Source organism: Olea europaea, chromosome 12 (assembly GCF_002742605.1).
Source record: "Olea europaea var. sylvestris chromosome 12, O_europaea_v1, whole genome shotgun sequence".
NCBI classification, from domain to species: Eukaryota; Viridiplantae; Streptophyta; class Magnoliopsida; order Lamiales; family Oleaceae; genus Olea; species Olea europaea.
Window position 1 is genome coordinate 14,861,146 of NC_036248.1, and position 18,481 is coordinate 14,879,626.

The 18,481-nt window shown below is 33.1% G+C and overlaps 1 protein-coding gene across 1 annotated transcript; it reads right to left on the bottom strand.

Annotated features, from left to right (window-relative positions):
* Window positions 1–2,682: 2,682 nt before the first annotated feature.
* Window positions 2,683–3,921, bottom strand: LOC111405815 (photosystem I reaction center subunit IV B, chloroplastic-like). The gene is made up of 3 exons (XM_023034871.1): window positions 3,493–3,921; window positions 3,068–3,133; window positions 2,683–2,908 (listed from the first exon to the last, which is right to left on the bottom strand). Exons 1-3 carry the CDS (start codon window positions 3,742–3,744, stop codon window positions 2,804–2,806), a joined length of 423 nt encoding a protein of 140 aa, XP_022890639.1. The 5' UTR covers window positions 3,745–3,921; the 3' UTR covers window positions 2,683–2,803.
* Between the last annotated feature and the right edge of the window lie 14,560 nt (window positions 3,922–18,481).

The following is an 18,481-nucleotide window of genomic DNA, read 5'->3' on the forward strand; positions in this document are numbered from 1 at the left end:
CCATGACGAATCCAACAAAATAGTCACTGTCGTGAATCTCTTCTTTGTTGGTGATATCAGAAGGTAATTAATGACAGGGAGATAGGAGAGATGTCTGCGCAAGAGAGATAGACAACTTGCGGAGAAGGGGAGGGAGAGTACATGGGGCTGCACTAGAGAGGAGGGACAGGGTGGACACATAAAGAGAGGAAAAGGGGAGAGATGGGAAATGGAGAAGGAAGCTTTGGTAGAATGCGTGCACGTGAAGTAGTTGGAGATTGGAGAAGTGAAATTTTTCGTTAGCAACCATGGTATGTATTAATTGGAATTTTTTGGGAGAAATTTGTCATTAAGTTCATAACAATGAGAGAGTGGCCGAAAGGGGAAAAGTTTGTTTTTATGAGTATTATATTTGTTGACCTATTCAGGTTAAAAGCTGGTGGAACACAATAGAAACACAATGACAACCAGCATCAAACAAGGTTGAATTCAGGAGAGAAAACTATGAAAACGAAACTCAACCCTAATTATGAAATAGAAACAGCGCTAAACAATGTCCCTACTCAATTTAAAAGATAATAGAGTTCTAAGAATAATAGAGTTTTAATTTAATGAATTAAGTAAAATAAAACACCACTAAAATAAAATAAAACATTAGCAAATTGAATTCCATCAGGCTTCCTTCTGGTCTCCTGGTGGGAGTGCAGCCCATTAAAAATGAGCATCACACTTATTCTATTGGAAAACTAAAAAATTGTTTAAAGATTAAATAATTTTAAGTGATATGTCACTGTCCTACTTTTAAAACTTCTGCATTTATGTCTGTTCTTGATAGGCTGAGCCTGACAATTCAACCACGTATGTAGGGATGTCAAATGGGTCGAACTGCTTGTGGACGGCTCGGGCTAGCCATTTGACGTGGACGGCTCGGGCTAGTCATTTGACGAGCCCGAGCCGAGCAGGGGGTTCAATCCCATGAGCAAAGCCTGCTCGGCTCGTCGAGCCCACGAGCCATTTTGACGAGTCCACGAGCTCGTCAAAAATATGAAATTTTTTTTAAAAAAAAGGTCCAAAAATGTGCAAGTTTACAACCAAAAAAAAAATCACGAGCTCATGGGCCACTCGTCTTTCACGAGCCACAAGCTCGGCTTGGGTGGGCCGCTCGTCTTTCACGAGCCACGAGCCCGAGCCGGGCTCGTGAGTTAAAGGGCCGAGTCGAGCCGGCTCGACCCATTGCCATCCCTACACGTATGTGACGCACTCCGAATCTATCAAAGAAACCTTGAGACGAAAGCGGACAAATTGTGACAATCCCCTATCTTCTTCTCAATGTAAGCTCATCCGCCACACCCATTTTCAATTTTTCAAAACTGAGTGAATGGTGGCAACTTAATATGAAAATAGGCATAGGACTCTTTTTGTTGACCAAAGAGATTGAGCCTAGATGAAAAATAAGAAAAGGCCCGAGAAAATTTGAAGTGATGCATATTTCATGAGAGAGTCAAGTGGCACTTTAACGGAGATTTAGCGCTATGTGCAACTATAATGACTGGTTAAGCATCAACTTGCTCTGGGAGATCAAATTGCTACTTCGGCAGTTGGTTGGGAAAACTAATGGTTTAATGTTGCAGATTAAAATTTCTCATATTGTCAGCTCGATTATAAGACTAATTTTAAATATGCATAGTTTTATTTTTGAGTTGTTATTCTTTCGGTTAATATTTTACCATTATTTTTGTTTTCCTCATGGTCAGGGGGAAGCCGCATTGGTAGTTGTGACAGAACATTTTTGCCCGTCTCTTAAATGAAGAAAGAACTTTAAAGTGGTGCTGAATATTCATGGAATTACACCTTAATGTAAATTATAATAGCCTTAAACAGGCAGATAATATTTATTTTATCAAAATAAAGTTCTCACTGGCTGATAAAAAGTAATAATGGTTTTCTGATACTTCCACAAATGCCCTCTGATCATCTGATGTCACTTAAACTAGTTCAACGGATACTGTTAGCACGAATTGTTACTTCCATTTTCAGTTTGTTTGATTCTGTGAGTTATTCTTTAATTTTTGTTCCCGTTTGCCTTTTGGATTTGCACAAGACAGTCAATGATCTGTTTTCGCACATTGTGCACAAGTACTGTTTCAATTTATTAGTTATAAGTTTTCACTGCTTAAATAATTATATAATACATACTGTTAAACTACACCAGAATGGAGAACTCGAACCTTTGCCATCTGATGCCGTTGCCAAGAAGACACAGAGTTAGGCCAAGTTCAATATCCTTGAAGGGATCCCCGGCTCTCACTCCGATGATTTTTGTGACAAGACTAGTAGATTTGTAAGTATTTACTAAATTTTCCAAGGTAAATGGTATCTGGATATGGTTTTACTTTTATTACAACGATGAATGCATTCCGCAAGTATTGAAGACTGCTTAATCATATTTCTTCGAGGAATCTCAATTGTCTCAAATTCATGAGAAGCATGGTGAAATTGAAGACTTCTAGCATTTGCCTGCCCCCCGTTTTTTCATAGTTTTATAAAAAGCCAAGCACGTTCCTTGGATTCAGTCACTGGTGGAGAGTGCAACTAAAGCCAAGTTGGTTCCTATTTTGGAACATGTAGATATGATATGGGATTTGCTTATCAATGTCTTTTTACATGCTGAGAAAGTGTTACCTTTTATAAATTAAATATTAGTGAGAATTAAAGGATTGAAGCATGATATATACCCATATTCATACACAAGCAAGCAAGGTGTTGTATTAAATATTAAACAGGAGAGGAATTCTACATTTTATGACATGGGATGGGATTGCCCTCATTCGACTTCCTGGATTTCATCCAATGCATAGTTGTTTGTAGATACATTTGCATAATTCACTTTGTTGAACCGCACGACGACTGGGTACCGAGTCTTGGGGTCCTGCATATATATATCATCAAACATTTCTGAATATCGAAGTTCGGAAAAATAACATCAATGGCGTATTTTGTCACACAATTCACCATTGGTCATGTCAATGGTTCTGTTTGTTACTTGAATGCCAATGTGTGTATAAAAATTACAAAAACATATATTCACCTGGTCAACTGCAACAACTGAGCCAACTCCCTTGTACCAGTAGGACTCCTTCCTCAGAATTCTCACCTGAGATGCGGATGCCAACAATATCAACTCAATACTCCATCCTCTGTAGTAAACTATGCAATTCACTTTCTTGTTTGGTCCCCTTTTTTCAAAATCCTTTTTTTTTTAATTAAAACTTATTTTCAACCAAACATTTCCTGGCATAGACGATATTTCAAATACACATTTCGTCAACTTTCATTAAAATCTACCTTTTTTTCCTTTAATCAAAATCAAATAGGGGATCGATCTTGATCGGCACATTGAATCGAACTAATGAGATAGTATAACTAACGAATTCGTTACGTATTTCGTTTTTTAATCTATTCAAAAAAAGAAAAAAGAACATGTACGTAAATACAAAGGAAGTTGTCACTCACCTTGGTGCCCCTCTTGGGGCCAATCGGAGGTGGCTTGGCCGCTTTTGCAGGCGGGGCTTCACCTTCGGCCGCAGGCGTTGCAGTGGTGGCCGCCGGTGCTTTCGCCTCTTCTGCAGCCTTCACAACCAGCCTTGAATTGCTGTTGTTCTTGGAAGAAAAGAATAGTATACCACTTTTGGGTGCACTTACTGAATTGGCTGTGAAATTTGGTGCCACCACAAATCCAGGAGTTGCCAAGCTGCTTGTTGCCATATTATCCCCTCTCTCTCAATTCTATGCTGCGAAAAAGGAACGAATTTTGAGTTTATTAATGAAGAATGCAATACTTCAAATATGTTTAGGATATCTTTTTACTGGACAATGATCGATCTAAGAAAAGCATGTTATCTCTCCAACCACTAGGAAGCTGCCATCTGACACCGTATCCCACTGTTTAGGATAATGTCATCTACTTATTTATTATTTCTTATATTTCTTTAGAAAGTTATGACTACGTGTCATTTCTCCAGTTCTTTGTTAGGCTACAGTCGATTTTGATCTAAAAAATGTAAATGTGGAAATTGGCCAAATAGTCCCTTTCATAATACATTTTGCTATTTTAGCCTTTGACCAGAGTAAAAATTTTAAAATAATTATAGTAAATTAAATTTAATAAACTACCTAAATTATCCTTATTCAACACTACAGAATTTCCTCTTCCATTCCAAAATCGCAAACCCTAGATTGGCATCCAGTTCTTCTCTCTCGAACAAGGGAGACACAACTGATTCTTCCCCTTCGAATCCCCAACGCGAAATCAATATATTCAGCCCCATCTCTTCTTGTCTTCTTCCTTCACGGATTACGGAGTTCATACACTATAGCAAATCGTTATCGCCATTGTCGCGAGTCGGAGTTGTCACTGTATAAGAGTTATTCACCAACTGGAACCAATATCTGTAGGTATGAAATTTCTAACGATATTTAGAGTTATTGTCCCATAATTGCATAGGAAAACCATGGTATATAGTTTTTTAGAATATAATGAGTGCCGAGCAAAATCTTGATGTACTGCATTTATCATGCTTTATAATGTGCTGTGTACAGCTCTAGATGATTCTGCCTGGAAGTGTTGTTGATTTGAGTGCTCTTAGTGTAATTGAGTCAAATGAAAGTTGTGAAGCTTGGAAGAAAAATCGATTTTTTATTTTTTTTTTCTCGATTTTTGGCAAAAACAAACAGTGCTGCTGTTATTTTTATCAGAATCTGACTTACAAATCTATTATAATTGATCAAAATATATCACAATGTAAAGATTAAATAAATGATTAACATTCATTTGTCCGTAACAAATGCGAATGAACAAAAATGAACACGAAATGAGTAGACATGGTACCCATACATTTAAAATGACCTGATGCCGTTTTGGTCTGAACAAACTGTGATGCTGTCATATTTACCAAAAATCTGTCTGAAGTAGCTATCATACTTTGTCAGACAACTATCACAATATATCAAAAATCATCATAATCTATTATAATTTCAAGATTAAGTTAAACAAAAAATGTTTTATGCATTTGTCAGCTAGTGTAGAGCAGTTTTGCAAGTCAGACGATTATGGCCCTCTGGCCACTCCTACTACATTTACGAGTCTTTTTTCCCTCTCCTCTTGATGGAATTCGACGATTTTTTGGACGTCCACTTTGTCGTCGATTCGAAAGGGGTGGTAACATCTTTGGCTGATTGGAGATTTCCCAGTCAACCTCATTTGCCACTGGATATATACATTCAGCATATACTTGTTTCCAACTAGCACTGGTATAATAAGGTGAGCAAAACTGTAACAAGATATTCCCTTAAATTTCACTGCTGAAGTGCATGTTTGCAAGGAAGCTTTTCCAAATCAAATTCCCTAAAACTACAGGTTCTTGCCTCCAAGTTCACGATATGCATTTCATTCTCAACACCGACGTGCAACTCATACTCATTTACTGGTACCACTATCAGTCCCTTTGCATCATTATACTTTTTACGCATTTTATCCTCAATGGGCAGGGTTAGAGTAGTTGCACATTTTTCTGCCTCAATGTGTCTCTCATAAAATTAATTTTGTAAAGTTTTTCTTATTTGCTCAACCATAGCAAGTACCGGAAATTCCCGAGCATTCTTGAATAATGAGTTCAAAGATTCTGCATTGTTAGTTATCATAATATTGTAACGGATTCCTTTGAAATGTGCTCGGGGACCAAAATTCATACCCAACTTTCTTTTCTAGGTATTGTCCAACTGCCGACTTTTACGATATAGATTTGTCATTGATTTTTCAAAATTAATCAAACTATACTCCTTTGCAGTTGCCATAAACAATGGTAGAATATCGGCCTTATGATAATTTGACTTTATGTTTAGTTGTAGATGCTACATGCAACATCCATGATGTGCATAAGGATAAACAATTTTTATAGCGTTACCAATGCTATCCTTGCGATCAGAAATGAAAACAAGCCTTTCCAACAAACCTGTTACCTGAAACAACTTATCGAAGAACCAAGTTCATGATGCATCATTTTCAGAATCAACAATGCCAAATGCAAGAGGATATATCTGAAGATTTGCATCTTGACACGTGGCAACAACCTACCTTGAAATTTTGATTTCATAAATGTTCCGTCCACAGAAATGACATGTCTCATTGATGAGTGAAAACGACTTATGCTTGGTCCTAAAGCCATAAAAAAGTATTTGAATCGGTTCTCATTATCAACCTCAATGAATGTCACTGTACCGGGATTATTCTTCTTCAGAATATTGCAATACTTGGCCAATCTATCATAACTAAGATCAGGTGAACATCCTAATAGCTCTATAGCACATTCTCTAGTCATCCATGCCTTATAATAATTTATATCTATGCCAAACTCCCGACGAATATCATTTTGAATGTTCGAAGGTCTGTATATAATATTGGGATCCTCAAACTTTGACATGATGTGTTTTCCTATCATCCAACAACTAGCTTGTCTATGATCTTTGTGGCAAACATCCAATGAACAATTATGATAACGTGAATACTTTTGAATTTCAAATTCGTCACTTTCCTTCAATCGTGTTGTCCGCAAACGCCATTTGCAAATTTTCTCAACCCAAACTACTACATATGTACTCTTATTTGATTTAATGACCTTAAATTCGAAAGAGTTTCTTACAGCAAGCATTTGTAGTGATGCCTAAAGATCCTTCTTGTTGCGAAAAATTTGGTTAACGTGCACATCATCGACGTCAGGAATCTTAACTAATGTTCCACAAGGATTCGGACAGGCAACAACTTGGGAAATGCCAATGATCTCATCTACCAATGTAAAAGGTGTATTATGAGTAACATTGTCTTCATTTATCACATGAGAATCATCTATGTAGTTGCCATGTACTACTTCTAACCCATCCCAATAATCATCACTTGTAAAGTTCACACAATCGTTTTCACAATTTTGATTACATGGAGACAAGGTCGCATATAATTGTCATCGGACTGATCATTTTGCATATACAATTCATCCATATCCACCGCATTGTTAGTTGCAACAACATTTGAATTGTATTCATGATTCTCCTGAACATTTACAATATCAACATCCATGTCTTGTTGATCGACATAACACTTTTCTACAAGGGTCACACAAATTGGAACTTTGTCATGCAAAGAAAGAAACCAACTAACATCCATATCGCAAGTAATCTTCATTGGCAGAACTGATAATTTTGACATGTCGAGAACGAGAAATTTCATCTCGATGTCATACACGTTGGGATCAACCTTAACTGCTTTTCGGATTTCGTTATACAACTTTGCATATGAGATTGTTTTTGATACAAAAATATTTGTTGCGGTGTCTTCATCATTCCCTATCCATTTCCAACTCCATCCACCTTCATCACTCTTTTCAAATTTAAGAAAATAACAAATAACAATCATTGCATAAGAGTCTATATCTGCAATTCAACAAAAAAAATATAATATATTACTACATTAATTGTCAAAACTGAATACTATAAATCACAGCTTCAATAACAAACAAAATGCTACTCATATTGTTACATAACTGATTTAAACAAAACAAAACGGCATTCCGTAGTTTAAAATGGGTATATGCCGTTTAAATTTATTTATGATAATAAAATGCTATAAAAAAATGGAGAAACAACTAATTTACCAACAAGTATATCAATACCTTCATTGTCTTATTAAAATGGCAGCCAGCTGGGAAAAAGGGCACCCAACTACTGAGAAACGACACCATTCCGTTTCAATATTTTACAGCAAATTTTAATTACCCAATTGATTTTTCTCATAGTATACAACTAAAAAATAACAACAAATCGATAATTTTCAATTTATAAAGCTCACCTTCAACTGTGTGAAATCGATTCTTGCTAACCCACCTATAAAATTTGCACTTTGTCATTTGTTCTTGGTTCAAAAAATGGAACTTCAACATGCAATCATTCATTGTGAGCAAGAATAATACATATGAAGAAGAATAAAGCTGAATTTAAAGATGAGTTTAATATGGTGAAAATGGACTTGGAAACAAGAGAAATGAAGGGGATTTAGCGATTTATATTTGGGGATTTGGGTAATATTCATTTCCAAATTGGACATTTTAGTCATTTCAGTTTAAGGGTATTTAAGACTTTTAATATATAATCAAATAGACTATGGATTACTTGAACAAAAAGTATTGATATAGGCTATTTTACCAAAGATTATGGTTGACTGGGTTTCTTAAACAAAAACCCCCCTAATATATTGACAATTAAAAGAATTATTTTTGAACTTATTATTTGAATTAAAATTTGACTTGTATTATGCCCAATACATAGATACATAGAAAATAAAGTTACAGTTATGAGGGAAATTTGCACTTTTCTGGTCCAATTTTTATGATTCGTTATTAGTCCATGATCAACCTTTTATTAACATCAAACACCATCAACCTTTTGAAAAAGTAGCAAAACTCGTTCTTCTAGCCATTTTGTTGTTAAAGCCACGTAAATCACAAAATTTCTCCACTCTTCACACAAACACAAAAACAAAGAAGCAACTAAATAGAAAATGAAGGGTCAAAGTAAAGTATGATCATCCACCAATTCGATGAACGGAAATGAAATTTAAGGGGTGTTTGAGAAGCATTTTTTTTCTAGAAATAGAAGAATTCCTACCGTTGCTTGTCAAATCCAACCCACAATTGTTGATTTCATGTGTGTTGTGTAGGGCCCACAACGGCACAATTTCACATTCTCATTTTGTCAAGAATATGACCCAAATAGGGGCTTAGAATTACGACGTATCAACCACCTAGACTCGAGCATCAAAGAAGAATAATGAGATTTTATACCTGGCCAGATAAAGACGCAAAAATGCCTATGTTTACTTGTGTTTGTCAATTGAACCCACCCAAAAAAAATCCCATGCTGTGGTATTCAAAGTTTTTTAAGATAGAGGGAGGCCAACGGTACTTGAGAAGAATGCAAAAATGAACCAAGGATCACCAAGTTAATAAGACACGACCAACTTGCCATGAATAAAGTGAGGGAATTCCAACTTGCATTTAGTCCTACCCGCCCAAGGAAGTAACCAATAAAAAGGTGGACGGCTAGATAAATCATAGAATCACCACCTCTTGAATACTGGACATGAGAAGTTAATGATTCGAGTCCCTAAAATTAACTCTGGCACGAGAGGGAACCATAAAGCTCAAAGGTACCGAGGAGAAGCTCAATAGGACAGTAAAAAATCATCAGCATAAACAAAATGTATTTGGATATCTTAGAGTGCATTTGGTTTACCGTTTTGAAGTCATTTTCAGTTCTCTAAAACTCTTAAAATGTGTTTGGTATGTTATTTTCAAAAATGTGTTTTTGAAAATAAGGAAAATTTTACAACATAAATTTCAAAATGATTTTTTTTTTTTACTTTAATGAAAATACTCACAATGCTCGAAACAAGAAAAATGAAATTAAAAATTTCTCAAATTAAAATAATTAATAAAATCACACAAAACCTACCCAAATACAAATACATCTCTCTCTCTCTTTCGCTCGTTCCAAGCTCTAATTGAGAATTCATCTTTCTGGTGCTATTTCTCAATCTTACAATGATTTTTTTTTACCAGCTTTAAAATTTATATTTTTTGATCATATATTAACATACAATTGATATGTTTTACTAAATAATCAAATTAATTGAAAAAATGTTATAAAATTATTTTTAAAATTTTTAAGTCAAACATATTTTCTAGTTTTTTATTTTGAAAAACTTTTTTTCAGAATGAAAAATTAAACACGTTTTTTACAATCTTAGAATAATGCTTTAAAATAGAAAATGGAAAATGAATGTTTACTTTTTAAAAGTGACCCTCTTAAGTTACTATCAAAATAATTAACTAAATTATTTTTAACTTTAACTAATAGATAAGTTATTTATTTTAAAACTTGCTCATTTACTTTAATTTAGCTCATTTTTTTAGTAAATTCTTTTGGACTTTTTTTATATTCTTTTTAAATTTATGTTTGAACTAAAACCCTAATATTCATAAAATATCCTTATCTACAAAAGTCAAAATAACAACGAAAGAGACACGAGTAATGCCTTTTTATATTCTTCTTGTCATCGTCATTTTTCTTGGACCTTAATGTGCATTAGTCCTTTCAAATTACAAAATAACCAATAAAGCCAAGATTTCTTTTAACATACTGTTTTTAGATACTGTAACCAACCTTAAGAACACTCTTTTTTTGTCTTATCCTTTGATTTTTCTCTAATTTTTATTATTGCCCTTTCCTTACCCATGCCATGCTATTAATTCCATAACTTTTTCAGCTCTCAAATACTATTAGCAGAGCCGGCCCTGAAATTTTGGGTGCCCTGTGAAAGATTTTAAAATAGTACCCCCTTCAAGTAACTAAAACATATATGAAAAGAAAATATTTCAATAATATTATTTCATTGCAAAAATATGATATTTTATTTTAATTTTTTTTTTACATACATAAACAAGAAAAACATAAATAAAACTCAAAAACATCTCTCGAACTTCATTAAAATTCATATGTCATCAACAAAGAACCATCCAAACCACTAACCTCTTCATGCAATTCTATATAAGCAAACCTTGAAAAAATATATGTGTCAAGTGTAAAGTTTGAAATGCAATAAATCATGTAAAAATATTTCTTCTCGCATTTTTAGAAGCAAACTCACTAATTAAATTTTCGTAATCAATATTTTCTAAAAAGTCTTGCTCAATAGATATCAACGCTAATACATTCAATCGTTCTTGTAACAAGGTTGATCGCAAATAAGATTTTAATAACTTCAATTTTGAAAAAAAAAATTCTCTCAACAGATGCAACAGTAACAGGAATTGTCAATAATATTTTATAAGTAATACATGCATTTGGAAAGCAATTCAACCTTTTCAAATAAGTCAATATATCAAAAACTATATTTATTTCTTTTGGTAAAAGATTTCGCAAAACTTTTAACTCTTGAAATAAATCTTCGCCATAAAAATCACAAAAATTTACATGTTTTAAAACAATATCAAGATAATCACAACATGCTTTCAAATTAGCATCATCCAATGAGTTTAACTTATCAGAAGAAAATAGAAATTCAAATTTGTTTTTTCATATGAATTGAATTGATCAAACCTTCGTTCAAGTTTTCCAATTGCTTGATCCACTATATAAAAGAAATAATTGGTTTTGAAAGAATTTTCAGGTGATTGTGCATTGTCTACAGTAGCATTTTCATCAAAATGTTTCTTCCCACGTTCTGGCAAGACGAATTTAGATTTTAACAAGTTCTTGCAAAGCGAATTCAAATCAGTGAAATCATGGAACGATATTGACGAAAAGATAATAAAGAAAAGATAACAGGTAATTCAAATTTTCAGCAAGTGTTTAATGAAAATTATAAATCGTCAATCGTCGCTGAAGGAAAAATAGAGAATTTTTTGGAGCATTAGAGAAAAAGACGATTTCTCCAAAAAAAAGGGTTGGTTTTTTCTCTTCTTTGCTTCAATTATCTTTGATGCAATTGGAAAGACAGTTGGTTTTTTTAATTCTTTTCTTCAAAAAGATGATTGGAAAACGCAGTTGTTCAATTTTTCTTTCTTCTCTCAGTTCTCTGGCCGGCCTGATCTCTTTTTGACTTTTCCCTCACATTATTTAAGGTATGAATACTATTTAAGAATATTATATTCAAGAAAATTATATTTAGTTAATCACATTATTCTTAATTTTAATATCTTATGCATAATAATAAAAATTTATATTTTAAAATTAATATATATTTTAAATATTTAATTATCAATAATATACAACTATAAAAAAAATAATAATAATAAAATTTGGTGCCCCTACAATTTTGAAATCCTGTGCGGTAGCTCAACTCGCGCACCCTCAAGATTGCATCTGACTATTAGTTTCCAAATCCATAGTCAAGTTTGTTGTTTGTTCAATACACAAAACCCTGATATTATCTTCTTTCGACCAATCCAAAGGTAAAGGAAAAAGAGCGAAAATTGAAAACTAAAGTAACTTGCAAAATAATATTAGAAAAATGAAATATGGAGGCATATCAAAGTTCATTAGGGAGTTTCCAGCCTAGATACTTTCTGTGAGTTGGATTGGTCTGCAACTTGGCTGTATAGTACTTGGCTGTATAGTATTTTACTTTGTGTAATCAAATGGTATAATTTTTTTAATATTTATATATGCCAGCGTCCAATGGCTAACGTGTTTGAAGTAGGAGGTGACAACCTTATTGTTGCGACCTTCGAGTTGCTACGCTTGGTTGGGTTGGGGGGCGGGGGGAGTGTAAACATCTCCACCTTGACACAAATTCCAAAGCAATAAACGAAATTTCAAAATTTTTCCACTTGAAAAAATTGATCTGCTGCAATGATAAAATCCGAACTTTTCAATAAATACCGAACTTTCTCCAATAAAAAAAATACTCCTCATCTTCCACTATATCCAACACGAATACATGAACCCAAATACAGGATTTCCCAAAATTCACAAAGAATTAGAAATTATCAATATTTTAAAAATCGGACCGATCATCGAGCCGGAAAAGATGAAGGGTCAAGGATTAGAAGGTCGAATTGGGGTCGAACTGGTGACTTTCGATGAAGGAAAAGGAAAAAGAAAAAGAAATGAGAGACCCAGCTGGCTGCCCAAAAAAATTGAAGAAGAAGAGTTCTGGTCTTGGTTGAATGTTTTAAACTAAAATCTAGAGGAAATTGCAACATTGGTCCCTAAAATTTTGAAAACAATTAAAAACGGCCCAAGTGGCGCCTTGGCGCCATAGTTTCTGTTTTCTTCTCGCGGCGCCCAGCTCTATATATATATATATATATATATAAAGAAAGAAAAGAATGAAAAGTAAATATTTATATCAAATCACAAAACCAATTAATTACAATCAACTAAGTCTAAGTGCTACTCAATGCAATTATATAATTTAAGATAACTTATAAATCAATAACGTAAAGTAAACAATAATGTCAATAACTAAATAACATGAAAACTTAAATAGCTGAAATTTAAAGTTTCACATCAACTATCACCTCAATTTAAAAGTAAAGATAAATACAAAATTTTAAATACTAAAATAAGATTAGATAATAGTAAATACTGCTAATTAATGTTAGAAGAATTTTAAATTTTTTAATAATTAAGGCAAGGTTAAAAAAATGATTAATTAACTATAAAGGTCCTTTTTGGTAGAGATTTTGAGAATTGATTTTTTTACTATTAGGAGAAAAGTGGGGCCACCTGTGAGAGAAGAAGTAAAAAATTATAGCTCGAATAATGAAATAACGGTCAAAAAACCAATTTTTTGGGTGAAAAATTACTCCCAAACACCCCCAAAATGTATATGAACAATAACACGATAGATCCCATATTGAAATCCACTATATATGTGTACACAAGTGTTCAGTGTTCCACGGCCAAAGGAATTGATCCCAAATCGGAATCCTTTTAATAAAGCACTAGAATGGTGTCCTGGAAATAGATGGGCCAACAAATACATGTTTGACTTTTCGGGCCTATCAATTGCTGGGCTAAAAGTTGGAGTTTATAGTTTATGCTTATACAATAAAAAATCGGTAAAACTTGATAAATTGGTTTTGGGTCACCGGTTAGTCATTAAACTAGATAAATAGAATGATTTTTTCCTGGGTTTTAGTTAAACGAGTTTTAAGCCTTGACTGAACAGGATATTTGACTGGTTCCATGTCTAGTTTTTAAAACATTGAAAATTATCAAACGGTGTCAAAACACTGTAGCAAAATCAACTCTCAATGCTTTCGTAGAAGGTCCCTTACCTTGTCTAAACGCCTTCAAAAACGTTAAAAACGTGTACAACTAAATCAGCATTCACGTACATATCTCAAATAAGTTTATCCCTAGCAATTGAATACGATCGCAAGTCATGGTGGCAAAATGGAATTATCCATATCTTCTAAACTTATCTGAGTAGTATTCTTCAATATGGATCTTAAACAAAATATCAAAGGTGTAGTATCTCCACCACAGTAATAAATCTATGCTGACTTTTCTTTACAAATTTTGTCCGACCTTGCAAGATGTATAATTGGGACCTCTTCTGCCCCTCCAATAAAACATTAACACCCTTTCGAACCCTCAAGACTCCACCTCCTCCAAAGAAGGTATATCATTTTGAATCAAAAAGTACTTAACGAAATGAGATCATTCTTAAGTCTAGATTAAGTCGAACGTGCAAGTGTTCTATATATTTCATCCACCTGCTTCAATCTAACTCTATCAATACCAACTATGCGACAAAGTTCATTGTTATCCATGACAACGACACCTTGCATCACTGTTTCTTATGTTTCAAAAAAATCTCGATTAGGGGACATATGGAACGTGCAAGCTGTATCCATAGCCAACCCCTCGTTAGGTTTGTATTCCATGTCAAAAATCATCAAAGCATCTCCATCACTAAAATAGCTCTCGATATGTTGGTCTTATCTGAAATATTTGATTGCTTTACATGATTTGTAGTCAATTTACCTCTGTTATGAATTTGTCCCACTCAATGTGTCATTTCTTCTTGCAATAATAACAAATCTGATTACTGATATTTGACCCCGACTTACCCTTCTCTGATCACCATGAATAACAAGGTCTTCTCCATATTCGGCCTTAGATCAACCAAATACTTCATCTTCTCTTTTAAAAACAAGGTATCATAGCACTTCAATAGTGAGAGTACCACGACTACACAAGATCGTGTCTCCAAACAAAGAAAACGAAGCGGGCAGTGAACACAAAAGGATTAAGGCCAAATATTGTTCATCATACTTTATCTAAAAAGTCTCCAAATCAGCGATGATCTCTTTGAATACAGCTAAATTATCTTTCAAAGATCCGCCTTCTACCGTGCGATGAGAATACAACCTCTGCTTCAGCAATTTGCTTGTCAAACTTGTACTCAAGCACAATTGCTCAAACTTTAACCAAAACGCAGCTATCGTTTTCTCCATCAAAACATCTTGAAGTAAATTGTTAGAGAGATGAAGATAGATTTGTTAAAGTGCCTTTGATCCTTTTGTTGTTTCTTCTCCGTTGTCCAACTTGTGAGCATTTTGTTAAATCCCAAAATGCATCATTCAAATTCATTTGCGGGAGTACAGCTTGTATTTTCACTTACCACAACAAGAATCTTGTATTTCAATCCAAAAGCAAAATTTCATACTTGATTATCAACATAACCCTTTCCTACAAGGGTCACACAAATTAGAACTTTGTTTTGCAAAGAAAGAAACCAACTAACATCTATATCGCAAGTAATCTTTATTGGCGGAACTGATAATTTTGACATGCCGGAAACGAGAAATTTCATCTCGATGTCATACACATTGGGATCAACCTTAACTGCTTTTCGAATTTCGTTATACAACTCTGCATATGAGATTGTTTTTTATACAAAAATATTTGCTACGGTGTCTTCATCATTCCCTATCCATTTCCAACTCCATCCACCTTCATCACTATTTTCAAATTTAACAAAATAACAAATAACGATCATTGCACCAGAGTCCATATCTGCAATTCAACGAAAAAAATTATAATATATTACTCCATTAATTGTCAAAACTGAATACTATAAATCACGGCTTCAATAACAAACAAAAGGTTACTTATATTGTTACATAACTGATTTAAGCAGAACAAAACGGCATTCCGTAGTTTAAAATGTGTATGTGCCGTTTAAATTTATTTATAATAATAAAATGCTATAAAAGAATGGGGAAATAACTAGTTTGCCAACAAGTATATTAATACCTCCATTGTCTTATTAAAACGGCAGCCAGCTGGGAAAAAAGGACACCCAACTACTGAGAAACGGCACCATTCCATTTCAATATTTTACAGCAAATTTTAATTACCCAATTGATTTTTCTCATAGTATACAACTAGAAAATAACAACAAATCGATAATTTTCAATTTATAAAGCTCACCTTCAACTGTGTGAAATCGATTCTTGCTAACCCACCTCCAAAATTTGCACTATTTCATTTGTTCTTGGTTCAAGAAAGTGAACTTCAACATGCAATCATTCATTGTAAGCAAGAATAATGCATATGAAGAAGAATAAAACTGAATTTGAAGATGAGTTTAATATGGTGAAAATGGACTTGGAAACAAGAGAAATGAAGGAGATTTAGGGATTTATATTTGGGGATTTGTGTAATATTCATTTCCAAATTGGACATTTTAGTCATTTCAATTTAAGGGTATTTAAAACTTTTAATATATAATCAAATAGACTATGGACTACTTGAACAAAAAGTATTGATATAGGCTATTTTACCAAAAATTATGGTTGATTATGTTTCTTAAACAAAACCCCCCTAATATATTGACAATTAAAACAATTATTTTTGAACTTATTATTTGAATTAAAATTTGACTTGTATTATGCCCAATACATAGATACATAGAAAATAAAGTTTCATTTATGAGGGAAATTTGCACTTTTCTGGCCCAATTTTTATGATTCGTTATTAGTCCATCATCAACCTTTTATTAACATCAAACATCATCAACCTTTTGAAAAAGTAGCAGAACTCGTTCTTCTAGCCATTTTGTTGTTAAAGCCACGTAAATCACAAAATTTCTCCACTCTTCACACAAACACAAAAAACAAAGAAGCAACTAAATAGAAAATGAAGGGTCAAAGTAAAGTATGGTCATCCACCAATTCGATGAACGGAAATGAAATTTAAGGGCTGCTTGAAATGCATTTTTTCTCCAAAAATAGAAGAATTTCTACTGTTGCTTGTCAAATCCAACCCACAATTGTTGATTTCATGTGTGTTGTGTAGGGCCCCACAACGGCACAATTTCTCATTCTCATTTTGTCAAGAATATGGCCCAAACAGGGGCTTAGAATGACGACATATCAACCACCTAGACTCGAGCATCAAAGAAGAATAATGAGATTTTAGACCTGGCCAGATAAAGACGCGAAAATGCCTATGTTTACTTGTGTTTGTCAATTGAACCTGTCCAAAAAAAAAAATCCCACGCAGTGGTATTCAAAGTGTTTTAAGATAGAGGGAGGCCAACGTTACTTGAAAAGAGCGCAAAAATGAACTAAGGACCACCAAGTTAATAAGATACGACCTACTTGCCATGAAAAGTGAGGGAATTCCAACTTGCATTTAGTCCTACCCGCCCAAGGAAGTAACCAATAAAAAGGTGGACGGCTAGATAAATCATAGAATCACCACCTCTTGAATACTGGACATGAGAAGTTAATGATTCGAGTCCCTAAAATTAACTCTGGCACGAGAGGGAACCATAAAGCTCAAAGGTACCGAGGAGAAGCTCAATAGAACGGTAAAAAATCATCAGCATAAACAAATGTATTTGGATATCTTAGAGTGCATTTGGTTTACCGTTTTGAAGTCATTTTCAGTTCTTTAAAACTCTTAAAACGTGTTTGTATGTTATTTTCAAAAATGTGTTTTTGAAAATAAGGAAAATTTTACAACATAAAATTAAAAATGATTTTTTTTTTTTACTTTAATGAAAATACTCACAATACTCGAAACAAGAAAAATGAAATTAAAAATTTCTCAAATTAAAATAATTAATAAAATCACACAAAATCTACCCAAATACAAATACATCTCTCTCTCTCTCTCTCTCCAAGCTCTAGTTGAGAATTCATCTTTCTGGTACTATTTCTCAATCTTACAATGATTCTTTTTTTTTTACCAACTTTAAAATTTATATTTTTTGATTACATATTAACATACAATTGATATGTTTTACTAAATAATCAAATTAATTGAAAAAATGTTATAAAATTATTTTTAAAGTTTTTAAGTCAAACGTATTTTCTAGTTTTTTATTTTGAGAAACTTTTTTTTTAGAATGACAAATCAAACACGTTTTCTACAATCTTAGAATAGTACTTCAAAATAGAAAATGGAAAATGAATTTAAAATTGAAAACACAAAATAGAAACGCACCCTGACTTTTTCAGCTTTTTCTTATTTTAACTAAGAATATTTACTTTTTAAAAGTGGCCCTCTTAAGTTACTATCAAAATAATTAACTAAATTATTTTTAACTTTAACTAATAGATAAATTATTTATTTTAAAACTTGCTCATTTACTTTAATTTAGCTCATTTTTTTCAGTAAATTCATTTGGACTTTTTTTATATTCTTTTTAAATTTATGTTTAAACTAAAACCTTAATATTCATACAATATTCTCATCTACTAAAGTCAAAATAACAACGAAAGAGACACTGTTAATGCCTTTTTATATTCTTCTCGTCATCGTCATTTTTCTTGGACCTTAATGTGCATTAGTCCTTTCAAATTACAAAATAACCAATAGAGCCAAGATTTCTTTAACATACTGTTTTTAGATACTGTAACCAACCTTA